We start from the raw sequence: 17,308 nt of genomic DNA on the forward strand, positions 1-17,308 counted from the left end.
ACTTTTTATATGCAACTATTCACGCGATGGATAGGAAGCAGAACAACCTATTTTACAGAATGTGAGCATAGGCGCTCGTGGAAGAAGGCGGGAAACGAGGACTGGTGAGACGGGAGGAAGGAAAATGATCCCACGCTTCGACTTTTTTTTCTTTTATGGATTTGGGATGGCGGGGGAGGGAAGCAAAAGCAAGTCCTCGCATTGCGATAGGATAGTTTTTTCTAAACCCTCTGTTGATTGGTTGGCTCCCCATTCTAGCAGCGTGTCCCCCTCCTCTTTTTTCTTCGCAGCCCCGGCGGGGTTAAAACTGGCTGTGTGTCCTGCCGCCTCGCCCTAGAGCTGACTCGAGAAGGAGCGGGATCATGGGCAGTCTGTGGGGGCTGAGTTTGTGGGCGCTGCTGGCGCTGCTGGCGCCCGGGGGCTGCTCTCCTCGCGAGGGGTTCCTCTTCCCCTTCGGCTTGGAACGAGGCGACGAGGAGTTGGAACCCGGGGACGATGTGAGCTCCGCGCCTCTGTTGCTCGACACCCCGCTGCACTTCTACGGCTCTAGCGTCTACTCCCTCTATGTAAGTGCCTGGAGGCGAGGGGGAGGGATCGGGCTGAATAGAGCTGGAAGAGGAAGGAAAGGAGGGGCAACGGCGAGGGAATTCGGACAAGAACGCGATCCTGAACGATGAGGGGGAGGGGGGAGGAAGGCAGTCTCTCGGAATGTAATTTCCAAACTAAGGAGCGCGTGAGGATGGGGAGGGGGGAGAGAGTGAGCCGGAGTTGCTGTCACTGGTGGGGGTCATACGTGTGGAGAGTCTGCTGCTGCCCAGGCTGCCGGCCAAGGAGGAACAAGCTTGCCTTGATAAGCGGCTGCTTCATTCCTAAAAGGGAGAATTGCTGGATTTGGTGTAGTGTTGAAGGTATCAGGCTAGAAACCGGGAGCCGTGAGTTCTAGTCCCGCCTGAGGCACGAAGCCAGCTGGGTAACCCTGGGCCAGTCGCGCTCTCTCAGCCCTAGGAAACAGGCAAGGGCAGACCACTTCCGAAGAACCTTGCCAAGAAAACTGCAGGGACTAGTCAAGGTGGTCACCAGGAGTCAAAAAACTGATTTGAAAGCATAATAATAATAAAATAATCCCATATTAGATTTGTGTCTTTCCAGTTTAGGGCAGCTAGCAAAACAGGGTTCAAAGTGCTTGGAGACCCCTAGGAAATGCCAGCCCATAGGTTAGTCTGGGGAATTGAAATCTTCGGTATTGTTCTCCAGAAAGCTAGGTAGATGTCTACCTCAACTCAAGGGAGACTTTTCCCTTCCTGATTCTTTGATGAGAATCTCTTTTCCCTATTGCAGAGGCATGGCTGCAGTTGGTTTGTGTCTTGGGCAAACCTGTCTGTGCCTGTGTTCAGGGCATTGCCTACAGTATGTTCAGGGCACTGTCATTCTTCCATCTGAATTAGTTGTAATTCCGTATGTGTAATAGAAGTAATAGAATTAGTTGTAATTCTATTAGTTGTATTCTGTACAGTTCACTGCTAAGACTCATAACCGAAAACTGAATCTTGGGACAAAACTTGGAATGTGGTTTTGTAAATAAACATTCTTAATACAGAAGAAATGTCTATGTTCTTTGTAGTTATCTGACATCAGGCTGTTCTAAACTGAATGGTGTCCCTTGAATTTCCTTGAACCTGGGGTGATCTGATATAAGTAGAGTTATTTCATTAAAATGTCAGTCCCTGAGAAATTGCATGGGATATCAGAAGGAGAAATTATGTAGGAGGAAGGCAAGGAGATGTTTTGGATGGGATGGGAAGGATTTGTTCAGAACTGTTTTGGCAACTAGGATAGCCTTTTGTTAATTCCAAACAAAATAGAAAGCAGATGGCCTTAGTTTTTTTCCAAGATTTACAGCCCTAGCTAGAAAAGGCATTGTTGCTATCATTTCAGCGGTTGAATCCCTTGCGCTGCAGGTCATGCAAATAAAATAATGACCATGCATGTCAGTACAAAAAGGCAGACCCTGTTCTGTTCTAAATATTTACATTCCTTTCTCAGCACTGTCTCAGCCATGGATGTAATCCATGGTTACTCTTCATGCTGAATGCTGGTTTGATTTGCTGTTTATTCCAGACTTGATCTCAGTTTCTCTCAGCATGGTAGGAATTGGAACTATGGTAGGTTAGGTTACCTTGCTTTTCTTCTGGTACTTAAAATTATGCATTCAAAGTTTTCAGAATATGTTGTTCTATGCTCCGGCACGTTCTAGTCTCATTCAAACAGCCAGATCCTATAAAATCTTTTTAACTATGCACCTAACTAGGCAGCACCTAACTGGCTTTGGCTGTTCTTGAAAAACTAAGCAGAGGTGCAACTTGGTTAATATTTGGATGGGAAGCCACTGAGAAATCATAGGTTTGTAGGCTGGACTGAGGAGCTGAAAAAAAAAATCCCAGAAGTCAAGCTCCTTCCATATTGCTGCTTAAAAAGTGATATGGACGTGTCACTGAAGTCACCAGGAATCCAGCTTGATGAGGAGGAAACTTTACATTAGTAAATAATGAAAGGCATCCATTTGGGGGGTGTATATGAGCTTTATTTTCATAAAGCTCTCTCATTCATTCATTCATTCATTCATCCATTCATTCATTTTTGTGCTAAATCTTCAGGAAAGCCCAGGTTTACACTACTCTTCAAAGCAGTTTGGTCTGTGATCCTAAATGGCAGCAAGGGTAAGCCATAATTATGTCAGTTTGGGCAAAATGACAAATCATGGTTTGTCCCAGGCAAGGATAACATGATGTGTAAAATAAAGGAGAAAGAAAATAGGAATATGCCAGCTTGACTCTTATACTTATTTGCTTAATGATATGGTATTGTTTGCTATTGTACTTAACAGTATTTCTTAGTGGCACTCTGTATGCCAGTGTTTATTCTTTGGAGATCTAGATTGCATGGACGCAGGAGTTCAAGGGATTACTGTCTTCTACTCAACATGCTTGTATATCAAGTTCCATGTATTAGTCCCTCCTATACTGGGAAGACTGTAAATCTCTACTAGTGTCATGTTCGTCGTTGCAATGTTCAATGTACATCGTAACATTTCGCATGCCATGGTGCTGACGCGCGTTCCGGTTGGGAGGGAGCTGCTGGGAGACCTTGTACCAGGCTTTCTATCTCTCTTCATTGGGATGGAATGTGTTTGGGTTATCATTTGTGTTCAAGGTCCTTTTTACCTGTTGATTAGCAGAACTCGTTAGGAGCACCTGGGATGGGGAATTTGAAACAGTTGTATGAGGGGGGAGGGATTACATTCGCACCAAGGGTTTTTAGTTTGTATTTGGCGTGCTTTTGCTCATTCTCAGCTTTCTTTGTACTTGCATACTATTCTTAAATAAACCAGATTTTATTCAAGCTCTTGCTTGTGAGTCTGAGAATACTTTAGGATAAGCAACCGTTACATAAAGCTGAGAATCTTTTTTGTGATACCCATTAACTCCTTCCAAGTGCAATTCTTGTGAGGAAAATAGTTAACGATGGCAGAGATGAAACCAACGTCCGGGGTACTGGAACCGCAAGCTGATCCAGTACCGCAGAGCCCCCTTCCCCCCGACATTTTGTCCTACCCGAGGGGCTTCAGCTCAAGCCCTGAACTGGGGGGATCTAGCGATGAGGGAGAACCCAAGGCAGAGACAGCTGGTGCTTCCTGGAAGTACAGGTTCCCACTGACCCCAGAGGGGGAATCGACCAAAGTGGCACCAGAGAGACAGCCTGACGTCTGACGGAGGGAGGAATCAGTGACCCCTGAAAGGATGAGAAGGTTGGAGGAGAGGATGGATTTGGTGGAGGACCTGTTGAAAACCCTGTCTATCATGATGGGTGACCAGGGAAGCCGAGACGAGAGTCCTCGCTCCACACAACCCTCTCCCCTTCCTCCCAATGATCCATTTGGAGGCAACATTGCGACAGAGCTTCGCCCCGAAGAGGGTCCTCTGGGGTGACCTGGGGCCCTGCCACTCAGCCCGCAGTTGGTTCCCCTCCAGCAGGGAAGGTGGTAAAAGACTTTGCTGTCAAATTCGATGGGGACCCCACCAAACTATCCTTTTTCTTAACCAACATGAAGACCTACATGAAACAATTCAGGTCATATTTCACATCAGAAGAGGCTAAGATATCAGCCATCACCCCTAAGCTGAAAGGCAGAGCAGCGGACTGGTACGTCCAATTGACGGAGGCTGATGCTCCTGAACTCAGGTCATTTGAAGACTTCATGTTCGCCTTGAAGCTGTTTTTTGAGGACCCCCTGGCCAAGGCCAGGGCTAAGGAAGCACTCAAGGAGCTTACACAAGGACACAGGTCAGTGGCCGACTATGCCCTAGAATTCAAAGCTTTGGCGGGCAAGGTTCCTGGCTGGTCCCAGTCAACGCTCATTGAGCGATTTAAGGCAGGACTTAACCGAGACGTCCTCAGATGGGTGCTAGGCAGAGACAACCCGGAGTCGCTATATGAGTGGATCTGTTTGGCCGGTAAGGCTGAGCATGCCCAACGCACCTACATGCAGATCCGGTGAACCGAGAAACCAACAACCCTGATGCGGGGACCCTGGAGCAGAGCGATGGCTGCCCCACCGGGCTACCAAGCAGGAGACGAGGAGAAGGATCGCTGCTATGCACGAGGACAGTGTCTCCGCCGGAAAAGGAGGCCATTGAGCCGCAGATTGCCCGAAGTTCAAGACCGGAGATCGAGCGACGAAAGTCCCAGCCAAGTCGCCCCCAGCATCGCACCAAATGACCGTGGCCAAGGGGGCTGCTGACGTCAAAGAAGACATATACCTCTTCGCAGAGGTCAAGGATGCTGCAAAAGAACCAGCGGGAAACACCAGCCACCTGCCCTGAACTGCACCCTGGAGCAGGTGGAGGAAGATGGGCATGAGGACGCTATGGTGAGTGCTGATCGCCCCACTCTAGCAGTGAAAGTGAAGCTGGGCTCCTGCACTAGAACCACGGATGTTTGGGCTCTGGTTGACTCTGGGTGTTCAAGGTGCCTCATCCACCCCGATCTAGTCGCTGCATTAGACCTGCCTAGTTTTCCACTCCAGCAGCCCTTGATCTTCACCCAGCTAGACGGGTCAATGGTGGGGGCTGGGGGTCCAGCAACTCATTTCACTGGAAATGTAGCAATGCAAAGAGGCAGCCACAAAGAGGCTTTAAAATTCATCATTGCGCCTGTGGGCGATCCCATGGTAATTCTGGGGATCCCCTGGTTAACTTGGTGAAGCCCATATATAAATTGGGAGCACTGGACCATTACATTTAGAGATGGGTTTTACCAAGCCCCTACAGTGGGGTGACCCTTAACTGTGGGGGGGCAAGGGCTGTGATCGCCGCGTCGCACCCCAGCTTGCCGCAGTTGGAAGGGCTGCCGGACCATTATCAAGACTTTGCAGATGTCTTTGGGGAAATAGAGGCAGACCAACTGCCACCCCATCGCAAAACTGACTGTGCAATTGAGTTGCTTCCCAACGCGCAACTGCCCAAACCAAAAATTTACCCAATGACTAAGAAAGAACTAGAGGCATTGCGCGATTTCATTGACAAAAACCTGTCACGGGGATTCATTGAAACTGCCAATTCCCCAGTTGGAGCTCCTGTGCTCTTCCGGGAAAAGAAAGATGGTACGCTCAGACTTTGTACGGACTATCGGGGGTTAAATTCAGTCTCCCTATGTAAGAAATATCCTCTGCCTCTAATGAAAGACATGTTAGCCCACCTATCAAAAGGGAAAATTTTCTCCAAGCTCGACCTTCGCGAAGCCTACTTTCGCATCTGCATACGAGCTGGAGACGAGTGGAAAACCGCTTTTAATTGCCCGTTAGGCTCCTTCCAATACAAAGTCCTCCTGTTCGGCTTAGCCGGTGCACCTGGAGTGTTCATGCAATTGATTAATGAAGTATTGCATGATCACTTATTTAAAGGGGTCTTGGTCTACTTGGACGATGTTCTTATTTACTCTGAAAATGAGAAGGAGCATGAACACCTTCTTAAGCAGGTGTTGGAAAAACTTAGGGCGGCCAAGCTGTATGCCAAGCTGTCCAAATGTGAATTCCACAAAACCCAACTGGACTACTTGGGCTATCGGGTCTCTGACAAGGGAATCAAAATGGACCCTGAAAAAATTAGGGCCATCTTAAATTGGGAATGCTCTCGTACCCGACGGCAACTGCAGAGTCTTCTGGGGTTCAGCAACTATTACCGCCAGTTCATCCAGGGGTTTGCTGAAATTGCCTTGCCCCTCACCGACCTGCTGTGCACGAAGGGGTTGGGGGAAACCCGCAAGGTGAAAAATCCTGAGGCAGTGTTAAATTGGACACCAGAATGCCAGGCTGCATTCGAGAAATTAAAGACTTTCTTTCCCGCAGAGCCTATTTTGAGGCACCCAGATCCTGAATGCCCCTTCGTAGTACAAGTAGACGCTTCTGACTTTTCTATTTGGGCTCTATTGTTGCAAAAAGACTCTGACAGCATCCTGAAACCCTGCAGTTATCTATCCAGGAAATTTTCTGAGACTGAGCACCGGTGGCATGTTTGGGAAAAAGGCTTTTGCTGTAAAAGCCGCTTTAGAAACTTGGCACCACCTCCTTGAGGGTGCTTCCTGCCCATTCAAAGTTTGGACGGACCATAGGAATTTAGAGGCTCTCCGCACCCCCCGGCGCCTTAGCCCAAAACAAATTCACTGGGCTCAATTTTTCAGTCGTTTTAACTTCCAATTGAAGTTCATCCCCGGCAAGATAAACTTTCTCGTGGACGCTTTGTCCCGCTTGCCTCAGGACATTGACCAAAGCCCTCAAGTGGTTGGCTGCTGTCACCCAAAGCCAGACTCACGCTCCGCCACCTCAGGGCTCCACCCCTTCCCCGGAGCGAAGGGCGCCGGTTCCTTGTCAGTTACAAACAGACTTTCTCCAGGCAGTGAAATCTGACACTTGGTTGCTGGCTAATAGAGACAAAGTTTCCTTCAAAGATGATCTCGCATGGGTGGTCCACCGCCTTTATGTGCCTGAAGCCTTGTGAGCTTCGGTGTTACAATGTTCCCATGATGATAAATTGGTGGGCCATTTCGGTTTCGTGAAAACCCTGCATTTAGTCCGCCGCCAATTTTGGTGGCCCTCGCTGCGGCGGGATGCTAAAGACTATGTTGCCTCTTGTCCTGTCTGTGCCATGTCAAAGCGAAAAATGGGCAAACCACAAGGGCTTCTCCAGCCTGTCACCAGCCCATCTCGTCCTTGGGTTGAGATCTCTATGGACTTTATCGTTGACCTCCCACCCAGTCAAAAGAAAACTGTCATTTGGGTCGTAAAAGATTTTTTCTCAAAACAAGCCCATTTTATTCCATGCACCTCTCTGCCTTCTGCCCAGCAGCTGGCTCGCCTCTTTCTATTCCACATTTACCGTTTACATGGCTGCCCCTCCCGTTTGGTGACTGACTGCGGCACACAATTTACCTCCCAATTTTGGCGGTCCTTTTTGAAATTAATTGGCACTGAACAAGCGTTGTTGACGGCGTCACATCCGGAGACGGACAGATCTACTGAGATTCTTAACTCAACCCTGGAGCAGTTTCTTCGTGCCTACACCAACTACCATCAGGACAATTGGGTCGATTTGCTGACCTTTGCAGAAGTGGCTTATAACAACGCTGTTCACCAGAGTACTGGACAGACCCCTTTCCGGGTTGTTTTCAGCCAGGACTTTGTTCCCATCCCTCAATTGCCACAGCCCCCCTCTGCATCCTACTCGGCTCACAATTGGGCTGCTCAGCTTGCTGATTCTTGGCTGGTAATTAAGCAAGCTCTGGGTGATGCTCAAGCTGCCTACAAACTCCACGCCGACAAACACTGTTCTCTGCAGCACACCTTCAAAATCAGGGATCAGGTTTATCTGTCTACTAAGTTCATAAAATCCCCTCAACCTTCCAAGAAGCTTGCCCCTAAATTCATCGGCCCATTCCCCATTGTTGCTCTTATCAATTCTGTTACTGTCAAGCTCAACTTGCCCCACAATTTGAAACGCTTACACCCTGTTTTCCATTGCAGCTTACTCAAGCCAGTCCACCACTCTGCCCACTGGCACCCCCAACCTCCTCCACCTGCTCCAATCATGATCGATGGCCAGCAACACTTTGAAGTCAAGGAGGTCGTTGATTCCCGCAAACTTCGCAACTCCCTCCAGTACCTAGTTCGTTGGAAGTACTTCCCCCAGTGGGTGCCTGCTCGCCATGTTAATGCCTAGTGGGAGCAAGTGGGTGCCTGCTCACCATGTTAATGCTCCTGATTTACTTCACCGCTTCCACTTAGCATACCCTTTGAAGCCTGCTGCTTATCTGTTCCTTTTTCTGTAATGGTTTATTGGATTTTCTTGTGCATTTTTTTCGGGGGGGCGGTATGTCATGTTCGTCATTGCAATGTTCAATGTACATCGTAACGTTTCGCATGCCATGGTGCTGACGCGCGTTCCGGTTGGGAGGGAGCTGCTGGGAGACCTTGTACCAGGCTTTCTATCTCTCTTCATTGGGATGGAATGTGTTTGGGTTATCGTTTGTGTTCAAGGTCCTTTTTACCTGTTGATTAGCAGAACTCGTTAGGGGCACCTGGGATGGGGAATTTGAAACAGTTGTACGAGGGGGGAGGGATTACATTCGCACCGAGGGTTTTTAGTTTGTATTTGGCGCGCTTTTGCTCATTCTCAGCTTTCTTTGTACTTGCATACTATTCTTAAATAAACCAGATTTTATTCAAGCTCTTGCTTGTGAGTCTGAGAATACTTTAGGATAGGCAACCATTACAACTAGATTACATATACCAGTCAGGACAGGGAAAAGTTTTTGTTTTTTATTGCTGTGGTTGCATTGCAGTTGAAGAATTATCTGCCCGAATTTACTCACCGGGGATCTTCAGTAATGTCTTTTACGTGCCATCAGATGAAGAAATCTAGTTTGCCATATATTTAAACTGTTGAGGATTTATCTTGTTCTTATTTTGATGCTGCTCTATATTCCTACATTATTATTGGTTGTTTGAGTCATTGTTATTTTATGAGATATCCTGAACATTTTCAAATCTGTAGAAAAGATTTAAGGTCGGTAAAATGAGTACCCACTTCAGCAAAGGATCGTTACCTTGTCGTGGTGCTGGAGCTTGACCACCTCAATGATGCCATGAGCTAAACCGTGAAGGGCCACCCAAGACGGGAAGGTCAGGACAGAGAGGTCAGACTAAATGCAATCCCTGGGGAAGGTAATGGCAACCCACCCCAGTATTCTTGCCGTGAAAACTAAATGGATCAGTACAACCAGAGATATGTCGGTATACCATCGGAAGATGAGACCCCCAGGTTGGAAGATGGTCAAAATGCTACTGGGGAGGAACAGAGGATGAGCTCAACTAGCCCCAGACATGATGACGCAGCTAGCTCAAAACTGAAAGGACGGCTAGCGGCCGACGGTGCTGGTGGTGAACGGCGAATCCGATGTTCTAAGGATCAACACACCATTGGAACCTGGAATGTAAGATCTATGAGCCAGGGCAAATTAGATGTGGTTATTGGTGAGATGTCAAGATTAAAGATAGACATTTTGGGCGTCAGTGAACTGAAATGGACTGGAATGGGCCACTTCACATCAAATGACCACCAGATCTACTACTGTGGACAAGAGGACCACAGAAGAAATGGAGTAGCCTTCATAATTAATAGTAAAGTGGCTAAAGCAGTGCTTGGATACAACCCAAAAAACGACAGAATGATCTCAATTCGAATTCAGGGCAAGCCATCTAACATCACAGTGATCCAAATATACGCCCCAACCACAAATGCTGAAGAAGCTGAAATAGAGCAGTTCTATGAGGATCTGCAGCACCTACTGGACAAGACGCCTAAAAGAGATGTTATTTTCATCACAGGAGACTGGAATGCTAAGGTGGGCAGTCAAATGACACCTGGAATTACAGGTAAGCATGGCCTGGGAGAACAAAACGAAGCAGGACATAGGCTGATAGAATTTTGCCAAGACAACTCACTCTGCATAACAAACACTCTCTTCCAACAACCTAAGAGATGGCTTTATACATGGACTTCCCCAGATGGACAACACCGAAACCAGATTGACTACATCCTTTGCAGCCAAAGGTGGCGGACATCTATACAGTCGGTAAAAACAAGACCTGGAGCTGACTGTAGTTCAGATCACGAACTTCTTCTTGCACAATTTAGGATCAGACTAAAGAGATTAGGGAAGACCCACGGATCAGCTAGATATGAGCTCACTAATATTCCTAAGGAATATGCAGTGGAGGTGAAGAATAGATTTAAGGGACTGGACTTAGTAGATAGGGTCCCGGAAGAACTCTGGACAGAAGTTGGCAGCATTGTTCAGGAGGCGGCAACAAAATACATCCCAAAGAAAGAGAAAAGCAAGAAGGCAAAATGGCTGTCTGCTGAGACACTAGAAGTAGCCCAAGAAAGAAGGAAAGCAAAAGGCAGCAGTGATAGGGGGAGATATGCCCAATTAAATGCAAAATTCCAGAGGTTAGCCAGAAGAGATAAGGAATTATTTTTAAACAAGCAATGCGTGGAAGTGGAAGAAGACAATAGAATAGGAAGGACAAGAGACCTCTTCCAGAAAATTAGAAACATCGGAGGTAAATTCCAGGCCAAAATGGGTATGATCAAAAACAAAGATGGCAAGGACCTAACAGAAGAAGAAGAGATCAAGAAAAGGTGGCAAGAATATACAGAAGACCTGTATAGGAAGGATAACAATATCGGGGATAGCTTTGACGGTGTGGTCAGTGAGCTAGAGCCAGACATCCTGAAGAGTGAGGTTGAGTGGGCCTTAAGAAGCATTGCTAATAACAAGGCAGCAGGAGATGATGGCATCCCAGCTGAACTGCTCAAAATCTTGCAAGATGATGCTGTCAAGGTAATGCATGCTATATGCCAGCAAATTTGGAAAACACAAGAATGGCCATCAGATTGGAAAAAATCAACTTATATCCCCATACCAAAAAAGGAAACACTAAAGACTGTTCAAACTATCAAACAGTGGCACTCATTTCACATGCCAGTAAGGTAATGCTCAAGATCCTGCAAGGTAGACTTCAGCAGTTCATGGAGCGAGAATTGCCAGATGTACAAGCTGGGTTTAGAAAAGGCAGAGGAACTAGGGACCAAATTGCCAATATCCGCTGGATAATGGAAAAAGCCAGGGAGTTTCAGGAAAACATCTATTTCTGTTTTATTGACTATTCTAAAGCCTTTGACTGTGTGGACCATAACAAATTGTGGCAAGTTCTTAGTGGTATGGGGATACCAAGTCATCTTGTCTGCCTCCTGAAGAATCTGTATAACGACCAAGTAGCAACAGTAAGAACAGACGACGGAACAACGGACTGGTTTAAGATTGGGAAAGGAGTACGGCAGGGGTGTATACTCTCACCCTACCTATTCAACTTGGATGCAGAACACATCATGCGACAAGCTGGCCTTGAGGAATCCAAGGCTGGAGTTAAAATTGCTGGAAGAAACATTAACAATCTCAGATATGCAGATGATACCACTTTGATGGCTGAAAGCGAAGAGGAACTGAGGAGCCTTATGATGAAGGTGAAAGAAGAAAGTGCAAAAGCTGGTTTGCAGCTAAACCTCAAAAAAACCAAGATTATGGCAACCAGCTTGATTGATAACTGGCAAATAGAGGGAGAAAATGTAGAAGCAGTGAAAGACTTTGTATTCCTAGGTGCGAAGATTACTGCAGATGCTGACTGCAGTCAGGAAATCAGAAGACGCTTAATCCTTGGGAGAAGAGCAATGACCAATCTCGATAAAATAGTTAAGAGCAGAGACATCACACTGACAACAAAGGTCCGCATCGTTAAAGCAATGGTGTTCCCCGTAGTAACATATGGCTGCGAGAGCTGGACCATAAGGAAGGCTGAGAGAAGGAAGATCGATGCTTTTGAACTGTGGTGTTGGAGGAAAATTCTGAGAGTGCCTTGGACTGCAAGAAGATCAAACCAGTCCATCCTCCAGGAAATAAAGCCAGACTGCTCACTTGAGGGAATGGTATTAAAGGCAAAACTGAAATACTTTGGCCACATAATGAGAAGACAGGACACCCTGGAGAAGATGCTGATGCTAGGGAGAGTGGAAGGCAAAAGGAAGAGGGGCCGACCAAGGGCAAGGTGGATGGATGATATTCTAGAGGTGACGGACTCGTCCCTGGGGGAGCTGGGAATGTTGACGACCAACAGGAAACTCTGGCGTGGGCTGGTCCATGAAGTCACGAAGAGTCGGAAGCGACTAAACGAATAAACAACAACAACAAAATGAGTACCCAGCTTGCTGGGGAAGGTAATGACGGGGAAGGCAATGGCAAACCTTGGCTATAGTCTGCCAAGAAAATGTTACAAAAGCGGCATCCCCCCAAGGGTCAGACATGACTCGGTGCTTGCACAGGGGACCAAGATTACAATAGCATACACTATTATTGCAGGTCACAGCATTGCTGTAAGGCTATCAATAGTTACTAGACAAAATGTAGATACTATATTGGTATAAAACAGTCAGGCTGGAGGCTGATATGGGTGGTTCCTGGGGCAGAAGTGGCCATTATGTGTGCATGCAACAGTTGTTTGGCTTTAAGAGCATTGAGTGCTATGCCAGGTATCCACTAATTCAGAAAGACAGGAGGAAGGAATCAAAAGTTGAAGCGTACAGTATATAAATCATTTACATCTTTTTACTCATGGTGAGCTATCAGTTGTTGTGTACTGTATAGCTTCATTCTTGTTTGCAATAAAGATTCTAATCTAGCTAAGCTGTGTCTTAGAGTCTTCTGCTGAATCTAGACAAGCTAAGTCTTGGAAGTATCAGGGATGTGATTTACTGTTGATAATGGTTGGGGAGTCTCACAAAAAGTTCTTATGTTGTTTCCTGGGACACACAAACGTGATAATGCTGTTGAACTTGGAAGATGTACTTGAGAGTTTCTATAGCATGTGGTTGGTCATTGTGGGCCACACAGTGCTGGGATAGATAGGCCTTTTACCTGACTGAATATTATTTATTTATTTATTTTCTATCCCGCCTTTATTATTTTTATAAATAACTCAAGGTGGAGAACATACCTAGTACTCCTTCCTCCTCCTATTTTCCCCACAACAGCAACCCTGTGAGGTGAGTTGGGCTGAGAGAGAGTGACTGGCCCAAGGTCACCTAGGTGGCTTTCATGCCTAAAGCGGGACTCCCTGGGCTTCTCTCCAAGTCTTCTGCTCAGCATGGGATACGATCAGGCCAAAGCACATATTAAAAAGTGTATAGCAGATACAGAGCACCAAATGGATCTACCCAAATGGACCCCAAGCTTTATTCCCAGTGAATCCAACAAGTACTCTGTCTCCCCTATGGCATACCTAATGTACCTAAACACCAAAGGGCCTGTACTCTGGCACAATGTCATGCCCTCTCCTCAGCTGTCCTTGAAGGCTGATACAGGAAGATTCCTTATCCGGAGAGACAGTGCCCCTGTGACTCTGGACACACAGAAACAACAGAGCATGTGCTTCTCCAGTACCTGTACTATAGAGACATTTGTACTAGCCTTATCTCACCGTTACTGCATAAAGACCTAGGGTGCACAGGACAATTTTACACCACACTACTGCTTTCAGATACCAACCCTGCTACAAAATACAGTGTTGCCAGGTTCTCACAGCAGTGCTCAAAATACATCCGTTGATGACTTCTGATATAAACTAGATTTAATGAGCATCTACTATGCCATATTAGAGTGCTCTGCAACTTGATATAGTCTTCCACATACTAACCTTTTATGCTCTCTTACACTCATCTAATGCTCCTACCCTTTTAGAGTCTTTTAGAGTCTTGTTTTATTTATTTATTTATTTATTTACACACACACACACACACACTTTCAGTTTTTAATTCATGTATCAGTGAATGCCTGAATCAATATATTCTACAGTGTAGTTGGTTTCAGGCCAACGTCTGAGAGCCAAATAGCTTTGGTTACTGAAACCTGATGGTCCTTTTGGATCTCTTGATGGCCTTCAATAGATCACTTAAGCTTGGTAGGTTAAGATTCGAGGTACACTCTGCAGTGGTTTTGCTCCTATCAACAGAGAATGTTTGTTTGTTTGGCTCCATGACTGCTAGGATGCCTTTCCCATATAGCTATATGAGACTAAGACATAAGGTGTCATCAGTACTGAATTCCCTCCCTATCCGAGAGATCCATGAGTCAGTGTCAAATACTGGACTGTTGTGTGTTATGAACTGGATCTGAACCAGTAATGTGAAGCTGATTCCTACAAAGAGGGGTTCTGTGAATTAGTGCTTCCCAGGTATTGGCATTGGGTAAATGCCAATTGAAGTGAATATGTAAATGTCCTGTTCTAAATGGTACTGCATTCTTATTTAAGGACAAGTACAAGGAGTTTTAGTTGAATCATCTTGATAGTGGAAGTTCCTAGACAGGAATAATCTGGCTACACTAATTATTCCTGATTAAGAGTCTCTGGGAGTTTAGTAGCATATATATTTTAATAATAGTAATAATAATAATAATAATAATAATAATAATAATAATTTCTCTTCTAGATTATTGGAATGTGCTTTATGTGAAGCTGCACTTGAGGATGACAGCAAGACTGTAGCTAGATACAGCAGCTGGGTACTCTCAGGAATAACTCATAAAACTTAGATTCTAAAGAAATTGGTTGAAGTGCATCAAGTTCACAATTTCACAGATGGCATTTAAAGCACTGAATGAATTGTGTTCTTTATCCTTGAGAGAGTGCAATTCTCTGTCTGCACATGCCTGTCCCAGTCCCTCATGTATTAAGGTGTATTGAAGAGGCTAATTTCTGTAGACTACTGTTAGGAATCATAAATTACACAGGGACCCAGGAGGAAGGGAGAGATGGAATATATTTGTTCTGAGTAAATGCTTTCCTTTATTCCTATGGTCACCAATCTAAAGTATGATTTTCTAGAAGCCTTCTTCTGAAATCATTCCAGTGAAAACTTCTTGGGATCACTTATATTTTCTATATAAGCAATATTGTATATTAGAATTGGCCTTTGGGATGATAGAGTTTGGAGGCATTCTGTTCAGAGTAATTGTTTTTCATTGTCATTGGAATTAAGTGGGACAATGAAAGTCAGAACAAACAAACATGCATTCCAGAATGAGTAGTCAGTATATGAAAATGTTTTATTTAATTGTTAATAGATTTGTAAATAGGTGTCATCATTTATATTTTTGAAAATAATGATCACCTACACCTGGACCATTATAACATGGGTTAGTTTGTACTATGTCCAAAGTTGAGCAAAGTTTTTTGTTGACCTCACACCTACCGATCTGTACAGTCCCTGCTCTGGAAATGCACTTGCTCATGCGAAGTGCAAATGAAGGGGGAGTTAATTTTTCTTTTAGAGAGATAGCATTGTATATAACTCAATAGGTCTGGAAAGCATTGTGTATTTCAAAATGTTAGCTGCATTTTCAGCTACAATAAACACTTTAATAAGTATTCATTCATTGTGAATGCAGAAAGGAAACTGCTGTACGGTGAATGAGATAATTGACCCATTGTCACTGTTGTTTGTTCTGGTAAGCAGCAACTCCTCACAATTTGAGATAAAAATCTCTCCCCACCCTGCCTGCCCTGTTCCTTGCAAGCTTTTTAATTGCCAAGTTTTGATTATGAGGTCTGCTACACACAAAGTTATGGCCCTTCCTCCATAGTCTCTTGAAATATAGCCTCTGATGGCTCACGTATATAGTAATGTGCCTCTACTGTGTGGCTGACTTACTAAGAATGTCATTGTTTGAAACACTGGACTTCTTCCTTCAAGTCTCACATTTTCTCTTCCGCATTTTTTCTTTTTCTTCTTGCTGCTTTTCATAAATTCCTTTAGCTAACAGAGGCAGAACTAAGCATAGTGTATGCAAGAGACGTGTTTACTTATGTCTGATAAATGTAACTTACGGTGGTGCTTAAAAGTTTGTGAACCCTTTGGATTTTCAATATTTCTGCATAAATATATCCTAAATGTGACCTGTTTTCCACACAAGTCCTAAAACTAGATAAAGAGAACCCAATTAAACAACTGAGTCAAAAACATCATACTTGTTCATTTACTTATTGAGGAAAATGATCAAAAAATCACTTGAAGGATAGCAGAGTTGGGGCCATATGGACATTGGGGGTAATGTTGCTCCAGAAAGCAGGTACATCAACAAAGGAGACATGCTTCACATCTATGAACATGACATGGAATGGAATGAGACATCTGTATTTGATTGGCTGCCCATTAACATTAATCTAAATCTATCAGGATCAAATCCAATTTATTATTCATTACATCAGCCCTCCCAACCCAGAAAAAGATGCTTTATTGCTTCAAAAGAAGGGTTCTCATTTATTAAGAAACACCCCTTTCAAAAATTTTGCAGAGCCTTTTGTCAGGGTTGAGGCAAAGAAACAATGTGGAGCCAGGAATTAAGCTCTAGTCTTTATTGTTTCTACCATACACAGAATCTTGCCAAACTCAGTAAAGACAAAAGGTGCTAGGAAAAAATACTCCAGGCAATCTAAGGTGGGCCCTGTCTCAGCTTCTTGGCTGGCTGCCCAAGGTCCTCCAAACTGTTCGTCTCTCCTCCTGGAATACATCCCCTTCTTCCTCTTCTGCGATCTCCATTGCACCACCTCCCTCCTCAGAGACACATTCCATCACACCTTGGTTTTTAATCTCTGTGGCTGCAAAAATATATTCATAAGCATATGAGTAATAACTGCTAAAATCACAGTTGACTTCACATCTGTGACTGAAAAATTAAGTTTCAGTATCTTAGTTCTTTTTTTGTGCTACAAAATTTGGATTTGTGGCCTGGGTACAGAAATTTTACTAATTTATTTTGGTTTTAGCGCCGCATGACTCTGGGTGGCCCACAGTATAAAACAGAATACAGATATAGCAACATAAACTTTAAAATACAATAAGAGAAATAACACAGTGACATAATACAATATTATGACTTTAATTTACAACTGTTCTTAAGAATATTTATTACATTATAATTGACACTTTCTTCATTCCATGTGATAAGGAACCTCTTTCTACATTAGTGAACATTTTGTGGAAAAATCAGATGGAGACATTGATCAGCAACAGCACTTAGGTTTAGACAGGTAAAAAACTTTGATAATTATTTTCTTATCAGAAGCAAAGTCTGGAATAGCTGT

The 17,308-nt window shown here is 44.6% G+C and overlaps 1 protein-coding gene across 1 annotated transcript in view; it reads left to right on the top strand.

Annotated features, from left to right (window-relative positions):
- Positions 1–303: 303 nt before the first annotated feature.
- Positions 304–17,308, top strand: part of NID1 (nidogen 1) — a 63,431-nt gene continuing 46,426 nt past the window's right edge. Inside the window, exon 1 of the mRNA XM_063306529.1 lies at positions 304–566. Coding sequence (XP_063162599.1) covers positions 363–566 — 204 coding nt within the window. The 5' untranslated portion in view covers positions 304–362. The remainder of the gene's footprint in view (positions 567–17,308) is intronic.

Source organism: Candoia aspera, chromosome 1 (genome assembly GCF_035149785.1).
Source record: "Candoia aspera isolate rCanAsp1 chromosome 1, rCanAsp1.hap2, whole genome shotgun sequence".
NCBI lineage: Eukaryota > Metazoa > Chordata > Lepidosauria > Squamata > Boidae > Candoia > Candoia aspera.